The following is a 22,457-nucleotide window of genomic DNA, read 5'->3' on the forward strand; positions in this document are numbered from 1 at the left end:
CAGAAGGTAATCAAATGCCTGGAAGTGAAGTGTAAACAAGAAGTGGTATCTGAGATCAGGAAAGACATAGCTGAGCATGGACCAAAATTACCAAGAAGGCCTTATGGCCTAAGAATTTGAGGGACAGGTAACGTCTGGCTCATCATAAGCACTTAATGAATGAGCAGAGGGGTGAGTGTTCCAGGAAGGACGGAAAGGATGAGCAGAGCTTCTGAGACAGCGATGGCATGCCAGCCAGACAGTGAGGACGCCGCTCTGGCTGCGGTTGAGGGACTTGGTGGGTGAGTGGTACGGTTGAGAGGGTTAGGCAAGATTATTGGAGACCTGAACTGCGATTGGATCTCATAGGCCCTGGAGATGGATTTTAGGTCTGTGAGTAGGATGGTGATATAATGAAAGCCACGTTTTACAAACATTGGTCAAGGGTTAAAGCTCAGAATAGATTGGATGGGTGTGAAACTAGAGGCCTGGAGAGGTGATGAAAGCCTAGACTTGGTGGCTATGGTCATGGGGGAAAGAAAGGGATGTTTACAAGGGAGCATTCATAGCACGTGATAACAGTGGGGGAGAGATGGATGGAGATGCCTGAACTCGTGTCCTGAACAAATAGGCTCCAGGACCCCATCTGAAGCTCAGGAGTCAGATCTGGGTTTGGGCAGAGGTAGGTCTGGTCTTCGGCTTTGGGGCATTCAGCAAAAGGACAAACGAAAGGTATTGCAGAGGATTTTTAAGGCATGAAACTCTTCTGTATGATACTATAATGGTGGATACGTGTCACTATACATTTCTCAAAATCCACAGAATGTGCAACGCCAAGAGTGAACCCAAATGTAAACTGTGGACTTTGGGTGATGATGATATGTCAGTTTAGGTTTATCGATTGTAACAAATGTGCTGCTCTGGTGGGAATGTTGGTAGTGAGGGAGGCTTTGCACATGCAGAAGCGCGAGGTACACAGGAACTTTTCGTACTTTCCACTTCATTTTGCTCTGAGCCTGCAACTGCTCAGAAAAATTAAGTCAGTCCATTAAACAACAAAAACAAGAACAAAAATAATGTAAATAGCCACAGTCGGCATCGGAGACCCCATAGATAGCTAGTATGTGTTCAAAGGTCAATATGTGGACCAAGAAGAATAAACCATCGTGAAAGTCAACGAAAACGCCATTCAAATGGAAGAAGCGTGAACATTGAGGAAATAAACTAGAGCAAGAAGAGCCGGTCAGAGCAGGGCCTTCCTTTGAAGGAAACCTCAGGCCTCACCTACCAATGAAGACCCATCATGATGAATGAAAGAGTCCAGGCCTGCGTGGCAGGAAAAATGGTGAAGGGCTCATGATCGAGAGACAGAGTTTCATTATGCACATTAGGGAAATCCTGCAGCCATGTTCCTCATTTCTTTGTTGGAAAAGTTAAAAATTCCCAGTATGTTACCACAGTACTGACAATATTTTATGCGGAAGGAGAGACAGAAAACCAAGGTCTTTTTCTTGCTTCTGTGATTTGTGACCCAAAATTAAGTATTTGCTTTGATCCTGGTTTGTTTATTTGTTTGATTGATTGATTAAGACCATTCAACTGAGGATTATAGTTTTAGATGGTAATGTCATTGACATGGTATGTGTGATTTTTCTAAGCCTTTTGACCCCTTAGGATAAAAGGATGCTCTGACTACCTAATATTGCATTGGGGAAAAGACCCCTCAGCTGAAAGAAGGCAGTCCAAAATAAGTGTGTTAAATAGGTTAAACAGTTCATGATTAATATTACTGCTTACATCTTATCTCCCATTCAGGGGGTCCTGGCTTATGGTGGGTACATGAATAGGTCAAGTTTATTGATTATATAAAGACCCACAATGCAAAACAAGTTTATGCTGATGGTACCTAAAGTATGTAGATTTAAAAAAAATCTATCCAATGAAGCATTTAAAGTTACTGTCTGCTGAGTAGTTCAGTGTAACTTGGGGTCATGTCACACACTCAGATCCATCTCTGGATGAATTCCCTTCATCTCCAGCAGAGTCAGCGCTGGCCAGGGTTATTGTTTTTTTTTTTTTTTAGTAATCTTTTTATTTATTTATTTATTTATTGGCTGTGTTGGGTCTTCGTTTCTGTGCGAGGGCTTTCTCCAGTTGCGGCAAGCGGGGGCCACTCTTCATCGCGGTGCGCGGGCCTCTCACTATTGCGGCCCCTCTTGTTGCGGAGCACAGGCTCCAGACATGCAGGCTCAGTAGTTGTGGCTCACGGGCCCAGTTTCTCCGCGGCATGTGGGATCTTCCCAGACCAGGGCTCGAACCCATGTCCCCTGCATTAGCAGGCAGACTCTCAACCACTGCGCCACCAGGGAAGCCCCAGGGTTATTGTTTTAATAATGCCCATGTCTGGTGTTAATGTTTACCAGAATTAGAGAGAATACATGCCATGTTTGCATTGTGACAAGGAAGATATCATTTTACAATTAACTTTATTACAACTGGAATGTAATCATACAGCATTACCTCTTTTCATTTTTCATTGCAAAGCTTTAAAATAACTAGATACAGAGATACAAGCAATTTTAGGTACCATTTATGCATACAAACAACACTGATTTTCATAAGGGTACAGAAATATACTCACCTGTACATATCCATACAATTATTATGAGGTATCTCTGCCATCTTTACATTAAAGAGGGATTGTTTTGTGTAAATAACCTGTGAAATAAGATTTTGCACTTGTTTTCTTAACCGTGCAATAAAAAATCTGATTCACAAATTAGGTACTGGGGATCCATGTTAAAAATCACTGTAAATGTATATATTTATCTGCATATATTGAGTGCGTTTTGAATTGTTAACTTAAGAGAAATATAATCGTAGTCTTTTACATATAGGCTATAGTAGTTCGGAAATGCAAAAAAAAAAAAAAAAAACTTGATTCCATCGTAAGAAGAGTCTTGAAATTGTGCTTCAAGTGTGAGCAAAGGAAAGAATATTTTCAAAAGATCTTGCACGTGCCCAGTAATGACGTTTCGTATCACTCTCTCCTCGTAGGCCACGCAGTGCAGATTATTTTATGCAAGAAGCTAAGCGAATGAAGCATAAAGCAGATGCAATGGTAAGACCTTTTCTCTCCAGATCCGTTCCTCCAAATGACGTTTGTACCGCAGCTTCATCACTGGGGCAGCATAGCTGGGGTCATTACAAAATCTATTACAAGGATGGCTGGGTCTGTTCAAGGCAAAAATGTTTATATAATCCAGTGCTCATCGCCCAGTAAATTATGACCTCGACCAATAATGTCTGACTGGGAGGAAGGCCTGGATAAACTAAGATTTCAGTTTAGACCTAAAGTTTGAATAGGAACCAGAGGCAATGGAGTCAGTGGGTGGTAATAGTTTTTTTCCTTAAAAAAAAAAAAAAAACACCCAAGTTTGCATATTTCTCCCTTGTTGGCCTGGCCAACGCTTGGCTTGGTCCCAGGATCAAATCCCTTTTCAAAAAGACTTGTGTTCTTCATATGTACCTGCCAAAATGAATGTTTCCTATGAATCTAGACAACCCAGAAACTATTACACTGCACGTAAGACCCTGAAGTTGTATGATTTGATGTTTTCAGAGAGTAACTTTTCTGACTTGGATAATCTATTTGAGAAAGCTTAAAGCCTTCAGGCAAGAGTTAGAAAACTTCTGGTGTTTTCTAAGAGAGATCATATGGTTGTTCTGTCAGAAGATCTCATCCAAAGGGAGTCTTTCCTGTCTAGTAATTCTAGTTCTGCTCCCCTCCAGTGCTCATAAGTGAAATCAGGGCGCTGGAGGTGAATAAGGCATTTCAGATGACCTTCAGAGTATTATTCCAGGGTTGCAGATGCCTAAACCATAACTGTACCCCACCCCCCAACGCTACTGATGTTACCCACCAAGCATTTCTTTATATGAAGCTCACTGCCTAGGTCCACTGGTGTACAGAGAAATAACCACAGAGTATCAGAAAATACAGAAGGGAAATAGGAGGTAGAGTTTTGTCCTCACTATCCCACAGTCTGATGGAGAGTTCTGGTCACCCGAAGAAACCGATGCATGGTCACATTGAATTTTAAAGCAGAATGAAATTTCCTGCCTGAATCATCCAAGGTTTACCAGGCTTCCTCAGTCAGTGTCATCTTGCCCAACCTGGCCTTTCCCAGCGATACTCTGCTCCAGCCATGTTGGCCCCCTGCCGCCTCTAAGCACACCTGACTCGTGCCAGCTGGCAGGTCTTTGCACCTGCGGAACCTCACACTCACACACTCACAACATCTCACACATACACACTCGCACTCGCACGCACACCCACACCTTCAGTGTCCTCCTAACAAATTCAGCCAAATCATACTGTTCCTTCCCAGTTTCCTCCCCAGCCTCCCTGTAGCCCCATCACTTGCTCCCTTCCTGCCCTGTCTTTGGCATTGGACTGCTTGCTTTGCATTCGGTTAGTTAATCACAGACTGCCTTGCACTTTGAGCTCTCTTGTGAGTGCACATTTTTTCTCTCCACGTATATGTTCCTGGAAGGAGCTTTTGTGTGTCAAGTGCAGACCACACAGAATCAGGTGCTTTAGCAAATACTTATTGAAAGAAATGACTTCCTTAATCTGAAAGCACTGCCAAGAAATATTGCTCTATAGCCTCTTAGGGTTATAAGCTGTTTAAAATTTTGACTTGCTAATGCGGGAGAATTCTGCTCTACATTTCCCTTTCCTGAGGTGTCGTGAATAATGAGAGGTTTTTTTAGAGGCAAGACTTAGATCAGTAGTTAAGAGTATCTGTGTGATTCTGTTTTGATTGATGAATGAATGTTTGAAAACTGGGGAGATGATGCAATTCAAATTTAGAGTGTGCCATCATGCACCGAGAGGAAGAACGCACGGAACCATGCACGCACCTGATGTGTACGTTTAGATGTATGAGAACCTAAGAACGTAAAGCTGATGCTTCGTTATCCTCACTGATATGGGTAAAGATTAACATAAATGTAGGTACCTCCTATAATCCCAGAAGGTCATTTTTTATTAATTTTCAACGTTGTGTCCTTCAAGCTGAAATCATGCCTTGAGCTTTACCTCCTCTCCCTTTCTCTCCTCACCCTCACCCTTAGGGTGACGTTCTACCTGCTAACGAAACAACTAAAAAATACATACTTAAAGGAAGGCATGGAGATGTAAATGTCAGAAATAGTGTAAAAGATAATAACGAAGGCCTTAAACCATCAAAGTGAGAATATACCCCAAAAGTGTGAAAACCCTTACATGGAGTCAGGCCTGTGAACGTAGATATATATTTAGCATGGCAGTGAGGACCAAGGAGCGAAGTTGACAAACCATTAGGAGTTGGAAAGAGGGCAACAGAAATTAAAGCAACCGTGAAGTTCTGCACAATTCTGATTGGCAGTTGTGATGTGGATTTGGTATAATTCTGTATAACCTTTTTACTCACTTACCCTAAACCAGTAGCAATTTGCGAGAATACCTAGAGAAGGTATTACCCTGTTTCTGTCTTCTCTCAGCTCCATTCACAGGCGTTTGGAACTTCAAAGTCGGGTTTCTCAAAGTGTATAGATTATGTGACAACGCTGTTTGAAAAACTATTCCTAAGGAAGACACTGTATTAACTCTCTTGATCAGGTGGAAAAGTTTGGAAAGGCTCTGAACTATGCCGAAGCAGCCTTGTCATTCATTGAGTGTGGAAATGCAATGGAGCAGGGCCCAATGGAATCCAAATCTCCTTATACAATGTATTCAGAAACAGTTGAGCTCATCAGGTAAGCGCTGCGTTTTCTTGCTTAGGGGCAGGGGTTGGGGGTGGAGGGAGGAATGTATGTAAGTGCTGTGAACACAGAAAAGAATGTCAGCCTGCACTGTCAGCTACCAAGAACCAGTGTTCATCCCCCAGATAAGAACGGACAATCTTGCAAGACGTTTTTGCAGAGCCTGCCTCCTTCGCTCTCTGTGTGAGTGCTGGGGGGTGGCGGCAGCTCCTCTAACCCCACTGGCTGCAGAAATTAAGCTGAATCTGAGGGAGATGTGAGATGTCTACTTCACCCAGCTGGGAGGTGGCAGAATTTGAATTCACTTCATCTCCATGCTGCTTTTTTTTTGTTAATCTGATCCAGATTCATATAATCTAAATCCTAACTTCATCAGTAAATGATTCAGGAGTATTTAATGAAATGAAAGAAGATTCAGGGGGATTTTAGGAAAGGAAATCCATCCTACGACGCACTATCTGAAAAGGTGCTGGCGTTGTTCTGGTCTAAGACTTGGACGTGAGCACCATCCCCGGCCTGGGTTAAGACCTGTAGTGTGAACAGAAGCAGGGTTTCTTACAGGGGCACAGCAAGGACCTGGGTGGGAGACTCTTTGTCTTCCATGATGGCAACATGGAAAGGCACATCCTTAATGTCTCTTTAATGAACCATTAAGGGAATTTCATCCATTAACACTACTGAGAACCTTCATCATATGTTTTATGTCTTTAGCTGGTTCAGCTGCTTGGGATAATGTCTAATACCCATTATATGAAATAATCCTTCCCAAAACTAACTTTAAGAGACTTTTCTAATTCTGGAATTCTAGGCAACCTAAGAGTAAATATGGTTTACCATGTCTCACCATTCCAGATGGAAGATTTCTAGTCATCCTAAATTTAACCTTCTTGGTATGCTTTGGCCCAGGTTTGCTCCTTGGTATTTTACACTACTCTCCTTGAGGAAATAGGAAAGGATGACAGCCTTTGACTTTGTCATCCCAGTATCAAGAACACATCATCTTCAAAAAGCACTTCTCAAGAATGTTTTGAAAGTTAACACTGTCCAACCATTTTTCTCATTAAAATATTTCTATTACACCAATGTACTGGTGATTCCTTCATACTGTTTTCTTACATGGTACAGCATTTTGGGCAGTGAAGAAAAGAAATTGCCATAGTAAAAAAAAAAAAAAAATTACTTTAAGAGATCCTAGATTCTCACATTTCTTCCTCAGAATAAGGCACAGACTCAGATGCCCACAGGCAGGCATGGAAGAATATGGGTGGAAGTGGACAGGCACAAAGCCATAGTGTGTTCTAGAATGTGAGTGCCTCAGACAGAGGGATGTTTTTGGTTTTTGTTTGATCTGTTCATTAATGTGGTCATAATCCCTGGGAAAGATCTTAGAACATAGTATGTACTCAGTGAATATTTGAGGAATGAACAAATAAGCAAGTCACAGGGCCTCTGGTGAACTGCATAGCCTGCCTAAAGGCATTCAAACTTTAAAAAAACAAACAAATAAATCCAAACAACGATAAAAGCCTGATGTCAAATAAACTGGAGGTCCTGATGTGCACACCCGCTCTACACCAGAGATGGGACCTTGCGTGGGTGGAAAACACAATCCATTTTCTAAATGATTGAATAGAATCCCTTAAACTACTCCAAAAACTAAGATAAAAAAGAGTTTTTCTTATCTGAGTTAGAAAACAGCATTAATATACCACTTGAATCTGCATGTTGCCCACCAGGTTTGAGACTCCCCTCCCCCACTGAGAGACACTCGGGAGCTGGGAGCACTCCCAAGGGGGATCATGCCACAGGTATCCAGCTTAGGATGTGCTCTTCGTCCCAGTAGGCAAGAGAATTCCTTTCTCCACCAAAGGACGCCAAGTGACTGGGGGATACTGGCCGGTGGAACCCTGCCACCACAAATCAAAATTGCACCACAAAGCCTCTGAAAATTAAATTGTAAATGGAACCACAGCCCACAGAAGTAGGTTATGACTTGCCTGCTAAACCTAAACAGGGTGACTTCCTTTTAAAAGAAAAGATTTAAACAGGACCCAGGGTCTCCTAACATAATAGCCAAGATGTCCAAGATACAATAGAAACTCACTCATCATACCAAGAAACAAGAAAACCACAACTGAGATGAGAAAAGACAATCAGTTGACACCAATAACCAGGATGAATCAGATGTTGGAATTATCTGACAAGGATTTTAAAGCAGCCATCATAAAAATGCTTCAACAAATAATTACAAATTCTCTTGAAACAAACAAAAAATTAAAGTCTCAGCAAAGAAATAGAAGTTGTTTTGAAAAAGAACCAAATGGAAATTAAAGAACTGAGAAATATACAACTAAAAATCTCACTGGAGGGGCTCAGTAGTAGAGTAGAGATGACAGGGGATAGAATCAATGAACTTGAGAACAGAAAATAGAATTTACCCCCCAATCAGAGCAAAAGAAAGAAAACAGACTGAAAAAAAAAAAAAAAAAAAAGGATAGAGCTTAAAGCACAATGACAGTAGAACCTCCATGTCATTATTGGAGTCCCAGAAGGAGAGGGAGAGAATGGAACTGAAAGATATTTTGAAGAAGTAATGGCTGAAACTTGCCAAATTTGGCAAAAGGCATAAACCTACAGATTCAAGAAGTGGAGAAAAACCCAAACAGCATAAACAGCCAAAGCAATGTATGCCAAGACATGTCAAAACTACATTTCTGAAAACTAAAAACAAAGGAAAAAAAAAATCCTGAAAGCAACGAGAGAGGAATGACACATTACCCATAGGGGGACACCAATTCAGATAACAGCTGACTTCTTATCTGAAACCATGGAAGCCGGAAGGGAGTGGCACAACATTTTTTAAATGCTGGAAGAAAAAAACTGTCAAACTGTGAACTCTAGATTCAGTGAGACTTCATTCTTCAGGAATAAAGGGGAAATAAAAACATTCTCAGACTAAGGAAAACAAAAAGTCTTTGTTTCTAACAGACCTGCCTTTAAAGGTTGGCTAAAGGAAGTTTCTCAAACAGAAAGGAAGTGACAAAAGAAGGAATCTTGGACCAACAGGAGGGAAGGAAAAACAATGTAAGAGCAGAACTATGGGTACATGCAATAAACTATCCTCCTCAAGAGTTTTATAAATCATAGTCGATGATTGAAACAAAAAGTATACCACCATGTGATGCTCAAGACAGTGTTACTTAAAAGCAGTGACATGGGGCTTCCCTGGTGGCACAGTGGTTGAGAATCCGCCTGCCAATGCAGGCGACACGGGTTCGAGCCCTGGTCTGGGAAGATCCCACATGCCGCGGAGCAACTAGGCCCATGAGCCACAACTACTGAGCCTGTGCATCTGGAGCCTGTGCTCCGCAACAAGAGAGGCCACGATAGTGAGAGGCCCGCACACCGCGATGAAGAGTGGCCCCCGCTTGCCGCAACTAGAGAAAGCCCTCGCACAGAAACGAAGACCCAATACAGCCAAAAATAAAATAAATAAATAAATAAATAAATTTATTTATTTAAAAAAAAAAAAGCGGTGACATGGAAGTAAGGTTTCAGCTCTTCAAGCAAAGTAGAAAATATTGATACCAATAAATTGTGATGAGTCACATATGTATCTTGTAATACCCGGAGAAACCACTATGAAAACTAAGCAAAGAGATACACTCAAAAACACTACAAGGGACTTCCCTGGTGGCGTGGTAATTAAGAATCCACCTGCCAATGCAGGGGACACAGCTTCAAGCCCTGGTCTGGGAAGATCCCACATGCAGCAGAGCAACTAAGCCCGTGCGCCACAGCTACTGAGCCTGCGCTCTAGAGCCCGTGAGCCACAACTACTGAGCCTGTGTGCCACAACTACTGAAGCCCGCACGCCTAGAGCCCGTGCTCCACAACAAGAGAAGCCACTGCAGTGAGAAGCCCACGCACTGCAGCGAAGACCCAACGCAGCCAAAAATAAATAAATTTAAAAAAAAAACACTACAAGTCTGCATGCTGTGGAGATAGTGTAATAACAGTATCATTTCTTGAGCAATTTGCAATAAGCCAGCCCACTATGCCAAGAACTTTACAAACACTCTCTCACTTAATCCTCACAGCAATGCTATGGGATCAGCAGTACTCATCTTACTTTATAAATAAGGAAATGGAGGCTTAAAGCTGTTAATTTGTCTAAGTTCTCACAACTATAAGGACTTGAACCCAGGACTCCCTGACCATTCCATATACTGCCTCAGCTCTGTCCAAGAGTCTGCAAGTAACTTGGTATATTATTGGAGAAAGGAACGGCCATAGACCTCTGGTTCAGAGAAATAAGTGAAATTGAGTAAAGTTCATAAAATCTACTACTTATGCATCCAGGACAGTTATACTACTGTCAAAGTAAGAGTTCCATAACAATAAAAAAAGGAATAAATCCAAGCATTCATCTGAGTACAAGGAATAAAAATTTTTCTGGAGATTGGCCTGGAAGGATTGACCTTTGCTCCCATCTTGTCAGCCACTCAGCCATAAATCAGAATTTGTAAAAATGGATGTGTCACCATATACGTGGATAATGCTTGAACTGATACCACTCTTGACCATCTGTAGCGTTTGGACTGGTATTGTTAAAGAGCAGAAAGTTGCTAGATGGTCATAAAAGCCATTTTCTAGTCATGACAGTCATGTCGTGCTTAGAGAAAATGGGGCAGCCTCAGCTGGCTTCTAAGAAAGAACTGTCAGCAAGCACTATGAAAAACTAAGTATTGGGCAGAGAGACCTTCCATCCTAGAAGATGTTCCATTGTTAATAAGAAAGCTTTAATTTTTTGTTTTTCTTTTCTTTTTTTTTTAAGATATGCTATGAGACTAAAAACCCACTCAGGCCCCAATGCCACACCAGAGGATAAACAGCTGGCTGCATTATGGTAAGTGCATCACATCAGCTTAAAATAGCCTCCCCAGCCTCGTACATCTTCACTGGCAAACCAGGTGCTGAAACGCATGATGGTTTCCTAGCGCTTCTGACCCACCAAACCAAAGGCAGTTCTCATGGTGGCCAGGGAGAGCCTGCACCCTGCTGTCCTGTGCATGAGGTGAATTCACAGTGATTGAAAACCAACAGGTCCATGGCACAAGGACCCATTTTTCTGTGTGTGTGTGTGTGTGTGTGTGTGTGTGTGTGTGTGTGTGTCTTAAAATCAGGTAAGTCTGTGTTTTAATCATTTGAATGTGAATTGTGCCAAATGTAATCTCTTGTGTTTAACATTTTAGAGGCAATCAAAATAATTCATCTGTCTCTTTACATGTGGGATTAGTAGAACTGAATCAAGATGATGCACTCAAGTTCTCAACACATTAAACTGAGGAGCAGTTCATTCCACTTTGATAATAAAAGCAATATTTAAATGTTAATCAACACATAATAGGGTTTTTTTTTTCTATAATGATGACAATGATAATGATTATAATAATAATTTTCCCCATGATATCTCCTTAGCACTCCCTCAAATCACAGGACACCTCTCTGTTGGTTCCTCCTGTGATGGGGAGCCAAAATGTCTTTTTCTCTGATGGTTCATACTCCACTTTAGAACCTGATCTGCAAGTTGGAGAATCGAATCTCAAAATAATATAACAACAACAACAGCAACATACACAAAAGAGAGGGTCTGCAGTAGTTTTGCATCATCACATCCTCTGGAGTTTGGTTTGCTAAGAGAGACTCTTGGTCAAGGGTGTATTGTACAACACAGGGAATACAGCCAATATTTTGTAATTAATGTAAATGGAAAGTAACCTTTAAAACTTGTATTAAAATAAAAAATAAATTGAAAAATTAAAATTGAAAAAAAATTTTTAAGAGACTACTATGTTGTATTTGGTATGTTGGTATTCTAGTATGTCAACACCAGATCTGAGTTAGCAAATAATTAAGAGTGGAAAGCACCAAGGAAAAGTGGATATGGTGAGGACAGGGGGAGGGAGAAGGGTAAACTGGGACGAAGTGAGAGAGTAACACTGACTTATATATACTACCAAATGTAAAATAGATAGCTAGTGGGAAGCAGCCGCATAGCACAGGGAGATCAGCTCGGTGCTTTGTGACCACCTAGATGGGTGGGATAGGGAAGGTGGGAGGGAGACGCAAGAGGGAGGAGATATGGGGATATATGTATACGTGTAGCTGATTCACTTTGTTATAAAGCAGAAACTAACACAATATTGTAAAGCAATTATACTCCAATAAAGATGTTAAAAAAAAAAAAAAGTGGGTATGGCTCAGGAAATGCTTTCTGTGCTCTTTTCAAACTTTAAGTTCCTTATTAGGATTAATAAATTAACAATGATTAGTTAATATTATATAAAATAGAATACTAGTATGTAAATAACAAATATATAAACTGTAACATAAAATAGTGACTACTCCCAGTATTGTTTTTATAAAATACATTCATATCCGTTACTTTATTTGAACTAATTATAGTCTAGTACAGTGGTAGTGAAGGGAATAAAAACAGGTGAAAGGGCTGGCTATTCTTTTAGCAAAGCCGCTGCCGGAAGTCCAGGGTGTCAAGGCAAATCAGAATAAGGTAGTTGTGCCCTGAAATGCACCCAGTAAGCAGTGAGAGCTGTGTGCTAGAGCTTCCTCCCTCCTCTCATGGAGAGAGACTGTCTCCTAGTGGTGGAAGAAGAAAATGACAAGCCCCTCAGTCCCAACAAAGAAGCAATAAAGCTGCTTTATGTCTTCATATTTATATTCTTTAGTTATATATATTCTTCATGTATTCATATTTCTTTATATGAAGTGATATACTTATGAGTAACTCCTTGAAATTTTGAGTTAACATTGAACAAATAGGAAGGTCAGATGCCTACTGTGCTATAGACCTTGAGTGCATCTGGAACAGCAAGATTGTTTTTAAGTCTTGTTAGCACAGGGCCCACTCATACTTTCGGGGCCTATTTCTCTTTTTCTGCTGCAGTTACCGATGCCTGGCTCTCCTGTACTGGCGGATGTTTCGACTCAAAAGGGATCACGCTGTAAAGTATTCAAAAGCACTTATCGACTATTTCAAGGTACTGTCTGGCTAACAGGCAACATGTTGTACCCAGTTGTCTCCCTGTCAAGGACATTTTCAAGGTGGAATCCATTGCTTTGGGGATAATACAGGAGCTGATATCCACACGAACCCCATTTATGACATACTCGTGGTGTTCAGGGCTCAGAGGATGGCCTTGAGGGCCCATCTAATTTATCCCTCTGCCTGTGTCCAAGTATTTTTATAGCCTCTAGAGAAGGAAGATCCCGTTACCTATCCCAGTGTCCTAGCAAATCCATCTTTATAGCTAACATAAATTGCTCATGTTCACTTAGAACTTCTTCCTCTGAGAAGTAACTCCTTAGAACTTCCTCTTAGCTATCTCCAGTAGCTAATTTAATTTTTCATAAAGGTGTTATTTTAAATGGTAAGAAATGGCTTGTTAGAACCCAGAGGCGCTAGAACAGTAGCAATGTGCACGTATAAGGATAGAATTGCAAACCGTGCTAGTAACTTTTACCTATCTCAGGGAATGAAGTCATTTTCACTGGGAGAATGAAAAAAAGCGGGAAAAAAAGACCAGAAAACCTCTGATGTACTGTTGTGAATAATTCATCTGAGATTTCTGGGGCTCTTCACTGCCCATTTGACTGTGGAAACAAGAAATTACGCCATTTCTACCTCCACCAGCTGTTTGTCAGATACACAACCATCATTTTCGATCTTTAATCCCCAAGCTCCACTTCTTGGAGATGATCTCAGATGAGCTGGCTGTGCTGGGCATTCCGCGGGCGATGTCCACCCAGCGTGCTGTCTCCTTCCTGGTCATGCATGCAGTGACCAGGTGCTAAGCCATTGTCTTGGTCCACTGACGGTCGTCAGTCATAATGACAAGTACTGACGCTAAGCCTTTCCCTTTACTTTGGGCGCCTAAGGTCAAGATAAGTAGTTTTCAAAAATTTAGAATCCACGAGCTAATACTAAAGAGAGTTATTACAGTCAAGCAAAACGCTTGAATAAAGAAGGAATCTGAACTCGGTAAGCCACAGAGGTTACAGCAGAACTTTTAAGGGATCCAAGATGTTCTTAATGTCTGTAAGCAGTCCATGAAACTGTACAGAATGAATAGAGAATACAGCTTAAATATCAGAGCTTCTCCCCTAGAAGGTATTGGTAGATACCCTAAATCAAAGGCTATTTAAATACTACTTCAAGTTCAGAGATTATGAAACCTTTAGGAAACAAGGATAATTGGTCCATAAAAAATGAGTTTTATCAGTATAGCTGGCTCTGAATAAAAGGCCTTTGTCCCCACCCATGTTTTTTTTTATAGTCACAAGACTTTAGTGGTAGTGGAAGAGGCCTGAAGGCGATTTTGCAAAATTCTCACGTGTAAGGCCATTTCTTACCATTTTGATAACACCTCCACTAAAAACTAAAAATCAGTCACCACTTCATAAAGTTCTTTTTAACCAAAAGAAACACTGTCTCTGGGGAACCAGGCTGAGGCTATTTTCTTGTCTCTGGAAGGGAAAATTCAATATTATAAAGTCCATTTTCTCCTTAACAGTCTCATAGACTTATGTCCAAGAAAGCATTATTGGGCTCTCAGGGAGGAAATCTATCTGTACATTTAGAAGCTTTCCTTGCCAAAGGCAAAAATGTCTTTTAAATGCCTGATGCAAACAACTGGTCATGCAACATACCCTATATCAGACTTTTAAATAAATCAGAATTTTTGAATTCACTATTGTTAAGGAAATACGTTTTAATCTGTTCTTTTAGAAACATTCAAGAGCAACTTCCTTTAAGAGAAATACTTTTAAGCTTCATAAGTTAAAATGGTAACAGCTGATGTCTCATATATTTTCAGGCATTAAATATATGTCGACAGTTTCTGCAAATATGCCCTACATTTAAAAATAAGATATTCTCATTGTGTCAGTGGGAGGGGGCAGCTGCCTCCCACTATCTTCCAGAGAGGAAGCCAATAGCCTAGTAATTAAAAACTCCCCAGATCCAATTTCTGTGAATCTGCATTTTATCTACAATGTCAGCCATTACTTCTGTCAGCGGTCACCTGAGAACATGTTACTGTGGGCTGTTTAAGCTCAAGCAGATGGTACTCACTGTCAATGTTTTTATTTTCCTGCAGAATTCATCTAAAGCTGCCCAAGCCCCATCTCCGTGGGGGGCCAGTGGAAAGTAAGTTCATTTTTCCAAAGTGAAGGTGATAAATGAGATGTTGCATGACGCTGGGTAAGGTGCTCCTCTGCTTGCAGTGCCCTGAGGGGCTGCCCTACCAACCTCTCCCCCTTGTTTTCCTATGCTCTCCCCCTTCCAGGAGCACTGGCACCCCATCCCCCATGTCTCCCAACCCCTCCCCCACCAGCTCCGTGGGCTCTCAGGGGAGCCTCTCCAATGGGAACGCCCTGTCCCCGTCAACCATCGTCAGCATCCCACAGCGCATCCACCAGATGGCAGCCAACCACGTCAGCATCACCAACAGCATTCTGCACAGCTATGACTACTGGGAGATGGCGGACAACCTGGCCAAGGAGAACAGAGGTGTGTGCGCCTCTGGGGAGCACGTGCGTAGTTCAGCCACAGCTCAGGGAGCCACCCTGATCCTTGGGCATCAGCGGGCGAAGAAGAAATAGTAGAAGCTGTCACCTACTGTGTGAATTTGCCTGACTTCTCGCCCTCACTCAGGGCCTCCCGTGCCTTTACCTACCTTTATCTTTCCTGTGGGAAAGATCAGAGATAGAGATGGAGATAGAGATGATATAGGTACCAATGATACAGATACAAATTATATAGATACACACACGCACGTTTTTTTCCTTCGGACAGTGAGCTCCTTAAAGGTAGGGATTCCATTTTATTCAACTCTGTATTCCTAAGACCTGCGTAGTGCCTAGAACACAGTTGGGGGTCTGAAATACTGGATGAATTAATTAACTGATGAGTAGGAGTGTTACTAGCTATTGAAGTGATAGCTGCTTACAACTGAAAACAAACGTGTTTTATGGGTAAGCTGCATTACTTTTTAAATAATGTTTGTTTTTACTGATTACAAAAGGAATGCGTGTTTACTGTGGCTAAATTTGTAAAGTACAAAAAAACTATAGAGCAAAAATTTTTTAATCATCCGTAATCTTGTCACTAAGAAATAACTGCTATTAACATTCTATTGAAAAAAAAACCTTTTGAAATTTCTTCTCGTTTTCTCCATATATGCATGATTTTTACCAAAATAAGATCATAGTATATATACAGTTTTACATCCCGTCTTTTCTTCATTTTACATTATATCAGGCATTTTCTCATGTCACTAACTCGTTCAGAAACACCTTTTATGATGACTCTATAATACTTTCAAAATAGAGGTATGCAATCATAAGTATCATGATTTCTCAAACCATTCCCCTGTTGTTGGACATTTGTGTTACTTCCAATTTTTTCCCACTGTTACAAATAACATTACGATAAATATCCTCATGTCAATTGTTGTTCATATTTCTGATTACTGTCATAGGAGGGAGTTATAGAATGTGGAGGTCAACAGGTATAGATTCTTTTAAGATATGTATTGGTATATGTTATTAACTTTCTCCCATAAGATTATACCAATTTACTACTCTTTCTCCAGTGCTTTGTGAGAGTGTAAATCTGAGCTATCAAACCATTAAATGCAAATTTTGTTCCCATGGTAACATGTGCCTCTGAGGCTAAGATCAGGATGTCCATGATGAGATAAGGAACCAATGGCACAGATAGGCCTGAGTACGTGAAATTGGTAATGAAACCAGACAGGACATAACAGTAGTGCAGCGGTGATGCACCCTGAAAATCCATTGGGGTGCCAAGGAGGTCAGTGCCAGGGGCTGAGGCCAGCAGGCTCGCCAAAGGAGCTGGCCCGGAACAGGGTTTTGAAAAGCAAATAGTAGCTGAGTGGCTGAGATGGAGTGGGGTGGATGTCACAAGTGGATGAAACAGAAGGGACAAAGGTACAAATGTCCGCGGCCAGTTTGGGAGAGCCCGAGCAGGCCAGGCTCCAGATGGTACTGCCAGCTGCTGCCAGACGTCCCTCAGCAGAGCTGCACATCCAGTGCAAAGTCCGCATGGCTTCCCCAGACCTGCCCCTCCTCCCCTGTTCTTCTCCTGACCTCCTGCCGCACTGTCCTCCCGGCCACCTGGACCCTGGCTCTTCTCGGAGCCTCCCCAGCAGGACCTCATTCAGCACGTACAAGAGCACCTTTGAAAGAATACTCCCAGCTTCTTACTTTCAAGGAGTGCTGTTCAGTGGTCCAGTTAGGGCAGCCTGGCAGCCACGTGAATTGATTCGTCTCTATGAGCCACCAAACCGTGATCTCTGCGATGGGAGAGCCTGCACATTCTTCATCTCGGTGTACTCCCTGCCTCTGCCCTCCTGCACCTAGCGTAGTGCCTCGGCAGTAATAAATGTTTAAGCAAGGACAAACCCAGAGAATGTCCAAGGACTAGAAGGTGACCTCAGTAGAGGTGTTTCAGAACCCATCTGTGAACAAGGACCTACAGCATAGCACAGGGAACTCACTGTACTCAATATTTTGTAATAACCCATAAGGGGAAAGAATCTGAAAAAGAATAGATGTATAACTGAATATATATAACTGAATCCTGAAGCTAACACGACATTGTAAATCAACTACACTTCAGTAAAATAAAAATAAAAGACAATCCAAACAAGCTGGATGCTCCAAAAAAAAAAAAAAGAGGGACTTCCCTGGCGGTCCAGCGGTTAAGACTCCGTGCTTCCACTGCAGGGGGCCCGGGTTTAATCCCTGGTCAGGGAACTAAGATCCCGCATGCCGCATGGTGTGGCCAAATAAATAAATATTAAATTTTTTTAAAAAAAGGAAAGAAAAACCCATCTCTGATTTGTCTCCAGGAGCCTGGAGCCTCCTCCATTGGACTCCCACCCTCCCCCCACAGGGGCTCAGCACGTAGCACAGCTGAGGACAGTATAAGGGATGAGAGAGCTGCAGGCCAAGTTCAGGGTGGGACGCATTAACTGCACAAGGAGAATGCAGCCTGAGGAAGTACATTTTCTTCGCTCTTTGGCTAAATAAATGCCATTCATTTGGGTTGGGTTGGGTTTTGCCATGCCATGTTTCTTTTGTTTATCAGAATTACTTCAGTAAAATACATACATATTTTTTCTCTCTGTCTATATACATGTATATATTTTAAACATGAAGGTTAAATCTATTAAAATCAATGTACTTACACAACAGTGAAAAAAATGACATGTAAAACACACAGCATCCATTAAATTCAATGTTGTAAATGTCATTCGTTTGAATTAGAAGTCACCAGTTGAGGGATTATTGGGATATAGGTGAGCTCTCGGGGGCTTTATTTTGTTAGGTTGAGCGCATGTCAAGTGATGGGACAGCGAAGGCTTGGTTTATAAAGAGGACCAAGTGTGTGTCCCTCTAACGACCCTCTCTGTCCCCTAGAATTCTTCAATGACCTGGACCTGCTCATGGGGCCAGTCACCCTGCACAGCAGCATGGAGCACCTGGTCCAGTACTCCCAGCAGGGCCTGCACTGGCTGCGGAACAGCACCCACCTGACATAGGGACCCCGCCTTCGGGCTGGAGGGCACTCTTGTCTTCACGGACGGCTCAACATTTCTGGACACTGTGCTCCTGAAGTTCCCAGCCACAGCATTTCTCAAACGGCGGTGAATATTTTCTCAGCATTGAACAATGGTCTTTTCTCCCAGGGCATGTGCGTTTGTATGTGTGGGTGTAGAAAAGCTGCCTGTGTAAGTGTGTAAGATACACAGCTCTTTAGAACACGTTTTCTTTGTCTAGTTTCCATACTCCCAGGCTAGACAAAGTGATCAGACGTTTCTGATTAGAGAAAACACACTTACACACACACACACACACATACACACACACACACACTTTCTAGTTCAAAGCTAAACCGTGACTTCTTAGAACATTCAACGAAAATCTCATGGGTTAGTGAACCAGGTGCAATACAGCACACCAAAAGCTTGACTGCCAGTTAAGATGATCTTAGTTCTTATACTTTTGATTACTTTCAGTATTAATATACTCTCCCCCAATTATTATTTTTTTGATTGTGTGTATTAATGGGTAATTGAATAATGAAAATAAGTCAGTTATTTTTGTGCTGGACGTTTACTAGATTGCATGTTACCAAATACCCTGCCTTTTGTCTAGTACCTGCCCCTTCCAGCCAACTTTACCGTCAACTAAACGTGTTAGAAAACAAGTGAATTGACTCCCACGGGCCTTCCCTGCCCTGCCCCCCAAAACAGTATGACCATGACGCTGAGAGCTGGTAAAACCTCAGTGTCTTTGAAACTTCACCAACATGAAAGCAGCAACAACTGCTTCTGGGGGCTCAGTGAGTAACTGAAATCTTCTGCACACGCCAGGAGCCCGCCCGGCACATGTGCTTCTTCTTCCTGCCACTGTGACCCAGGGGCTGTGGAGCCACATGGTGTCTGTTGGCCGATATTTTTCTAGTCTTTTCTTTCCATGATAGCTTTCTTACCAGTTTTCTTGGCCTGATGAGGACATTACCTAGGATGTCCCTTCACTCGGATCTGTTTCTGTTGCTTATCAGGTCAAGAACTATTTGCTATCATGATTCTATCTAATCCTCTCACTCTTGGAGAAAGTGCCACTGCGGGCCTTGAATGCATTTTGATCTGGGCGATGTGTTTCAGGCTTTGATTAGCAAGCTGCTTACTCTACAGAATAAGTTATTCCTGCAAGGATCGCGGTTCTGTCTGGGGTAGCAACGACCAGTCTGGTATGTTTCCGTCTTGCCCTTGATTCTTTTCTTTTTTTTTTTTTAAATTAAGTTTACATTTTAGTTTTTTTGACATCTTTGTTTACAGTTTTTGTCTGAAATTTATTTCTTTTATTGTCTCTCGTCATACCCTAGATTTGGTCTTCTTATTAAATATATTTGGATATAAAAATATTGGTTAAAAAAAAAAAGAAAAACTCCTGGAAAAGAGGATATACTCCCTATACTTTAAAAACAAAAATAATGACCTTGAGGCCTCTCACTTGACAAAATTGCCCCAAGATGGCCTGAGAAAGGTGATGTGATGTGTGGAACAATCCATTTTTCAAGGTGATGGTAACACAAAACGTTTATAACAGATACTGATGGTCTTATTGGTTTGGTTGCAATGTTAATATCTTTGTCAGCCTGATCTGTAGGTGGGAAATAAGATTGCTGTCATTCCCTAGCTCTAAGCACTGATTTAAAACCTTACAAATGATTGAATAGCTTTGGTGATTTGAAATTCATTTAAATGAACAAGTGAAGGCTTTGTGCAATTTGCATTTGATGTTGGCCTTCAAGCATCTGGAAATATTAACAGTACTTCTTTTTTACATTTATTCAACTGAGGTGCTTCTGACATTCCTTTCACTAATTGTTGCTAGAGTTCCCAATCCCACTGGAGTCTAACTTAAGAAATTTTGAATTTTTTTTTTTTTTTGGAAGACTGAGGCTTAGTTGTACTCACTCCTGCTGAATTCTGATGAAATGTTCAGACTCTCACATAAAGGGATGGCCCCCAGGGTCCATGGTGCATCCCTGGGGTGCTTTTCTGGTCTTGCCCACCTTTCAGTCTCAGGCCTCGTGGTGGTGTTCACGTGATGCGCTCACCTGTGAAACCCATTTAAACACACAGGTGGCCTCTGGCTAGTTGTGCCAGCAGCACCACATCAGCACTCGGTGAGCCGCGTTTCCAACAAAACGTGAAACTGGTCATTTGGGGGCCGTCACAGCACGCCATTCTCAGTGTCTTTTGTTTCATTGGTAGAGCATGTTGGGGGGGCAGTGGTGGCAGTGGTTTTTCCTTGCTTTGGCATTGATGCTTTTGATAAGGAAGCATCTTCTGATTGTTGCTGGTTTCTTTTAGTTAGCTTTGTTCAAAGTAGAAATATCTTTCTTGTGTTTTCTGGTTATGAAAGTCATACATGCTCATGGTAGAAATTTGAACAATACAGAGAAGTATAAAGTAGGAAGTATTCAGTCCCATTCCCCAGAGACAACACTGCTCATCCTTTTCCTGTATATCCTTCTAGAGAGTCTCCCATTTGAACGTAGAATGTCTATCATCATTTTTTTCTATTTGAAGACATTATTTCATCAGAAGTTCAGTACAAGTTCAACTGGCCTTATCCCTCCATGACCTGAACGGACCTGGGTCACAATTGTTAGAGTTATCTTTGAAAGAGAGGAACCCAAATATATTCCTGATCAAAATGTGGGATTTGTTACCATTCGACACAGATCAGACTAATGTGGAGAATTGTGCTTGGAAAGAGAGGTTTGGTTAAAACACATTTCTGGAAACTTTCAAATCACAAAGGGAAACTCGGACCCACTGTCTAAAGAGGAATGTACTGGAAAAAAAAAATCTGAAGAGTTGACAAATTGTGTACTAGATTGAACACATGGAATCAATGCAATGAGCCTTCTGCACTAAAACGTACCCTCGTATCTGCAACAATGATGTGTGTATTATATAACAGTGATGTGTACATTTCTGACATCCCATACATAATACACAGTTTGTATAAATGCATACGTTTAAAAATATATATGTACAATACAGCTAACATAAAACTGTAGTACGCCTGAAGGATATGACTAGTGCCTAATATTGAGTATAAGTCACTACGTGTTCAAATCACCTCAGAAGTGCAGTAATTGTTATCAAATTAATCAGTGCAGCCAACCTTATTTATGAACCACATCTTTGAAACTGTGCAGTAGTATATACATATATATTTTTAAATAACATTTTTCACAGTTTTCCAGAGTTACTGTTGAAATCTGTATCACCAAAAAAAAAAAAAAAAAAAAGCAAGATTTTTTTAAATGATGTAGACACTCTTCAGACCCAGTAATCTGTGTGTGATTTCCTGTCTGTAGATACCCAAGACACTCTAGCAGTCACCAGCCTTAATGCATGTACAGGATATTATTGTGACTTAATTTATCTGCAGTTTTTAATCCATGTGAAATTGGAATTTATAAACTGACTTGGATTAACTATGTCTGCCTTTCTAAGGTTGCAAATGTTACATTAAATGATTTATGTTGTAAATGAGAGGCATCGAGTTGTACGTAAAAAAAAAAAAAATGTCCACCAATTTCTGTGAATATTTTTACAAGGAAACTTCAGAATCAAAAATATATTCAAATAAGCATTCTGGTCCCCAGTTCATAATCTCTTTAGAATGGACCTTGTTGTTTCACAAAATTTTTTTTTTTTTTTTGGCTGCACCGTGCAGCATGCGGGATCTTAGCTCCCTGACCAGGGATCGAACCTGTGTCTCCTGCAGTGGAAGAGCAGAGTCCTAACCGCTGGACTGCCAGGGAATTCCCCATAAAATTTTTAAATGGAGCTTCCACAAATTATCATCACTAAGTCTGATATTTTTCATGGGGGTAAAAAGTATGTTTTCCTTTATTGTACGTATAGTTTACTATTTGTCTTTCCCATTTCCCAGCATATTTACACACGCACATGCATGTGTGAGAACACAAACGCACACGCATGTGTGAGAACACACCCCCCAGTGTCCCA

General features: G+C 41.3%; 1 protein-coding gene across 1 annotated transcript in view; it reads left to right on the forward strand.

Moving 5' to 3' along the window:
• Window positions 1–21,751, forward strand: part of AFF3 (AF4/FMR2 family member 3) — a 559,977-nt gene extending 538,226 nt beyond the window's left edge. The window contains 7 exon segments of the mRNA XM_036873523.1: window positions 3,037–3,100; window positions 5,645–5,781; window positions 10,625–10,696; window positions 12,755–12,848; window positions 14,967–15,016; window positions 15,156–15,379; window positions 18,316–21,751. Coding sequence (XP_036729418.1) covers window positions 3,037–3,100; window positions 5,645–5,781; window positions 10,625–10,696; window positions 12,755–12,848; window positions 14,967–15,016; window positions 15,156–15,379; window positions 18,316–18,437 — 763 coding nt within the window. The 3' untranslated portion in view covers window positions 18,438–21,751.
• Window positions 21,752–22,457: the final 706 nt, after the last annotated feature.

This window comes from Balaenoptera musculus, chromosome 13 (genome assembly GCF_009873245.2).
Source record: "Balaenoptera musculus isolate JJ_BM4_2016_0621 chromosome 13, mBalMus1.pri.v3, whole genome shotgun sequence".
In the NCBI taxonomy this organism is placed as follows: Eukaryota; Metazoa; Chordata; class Mammalia; order Artiodactyla; family Balaenopteridae; genus Balaenoptera; species Balaenoptera musculus.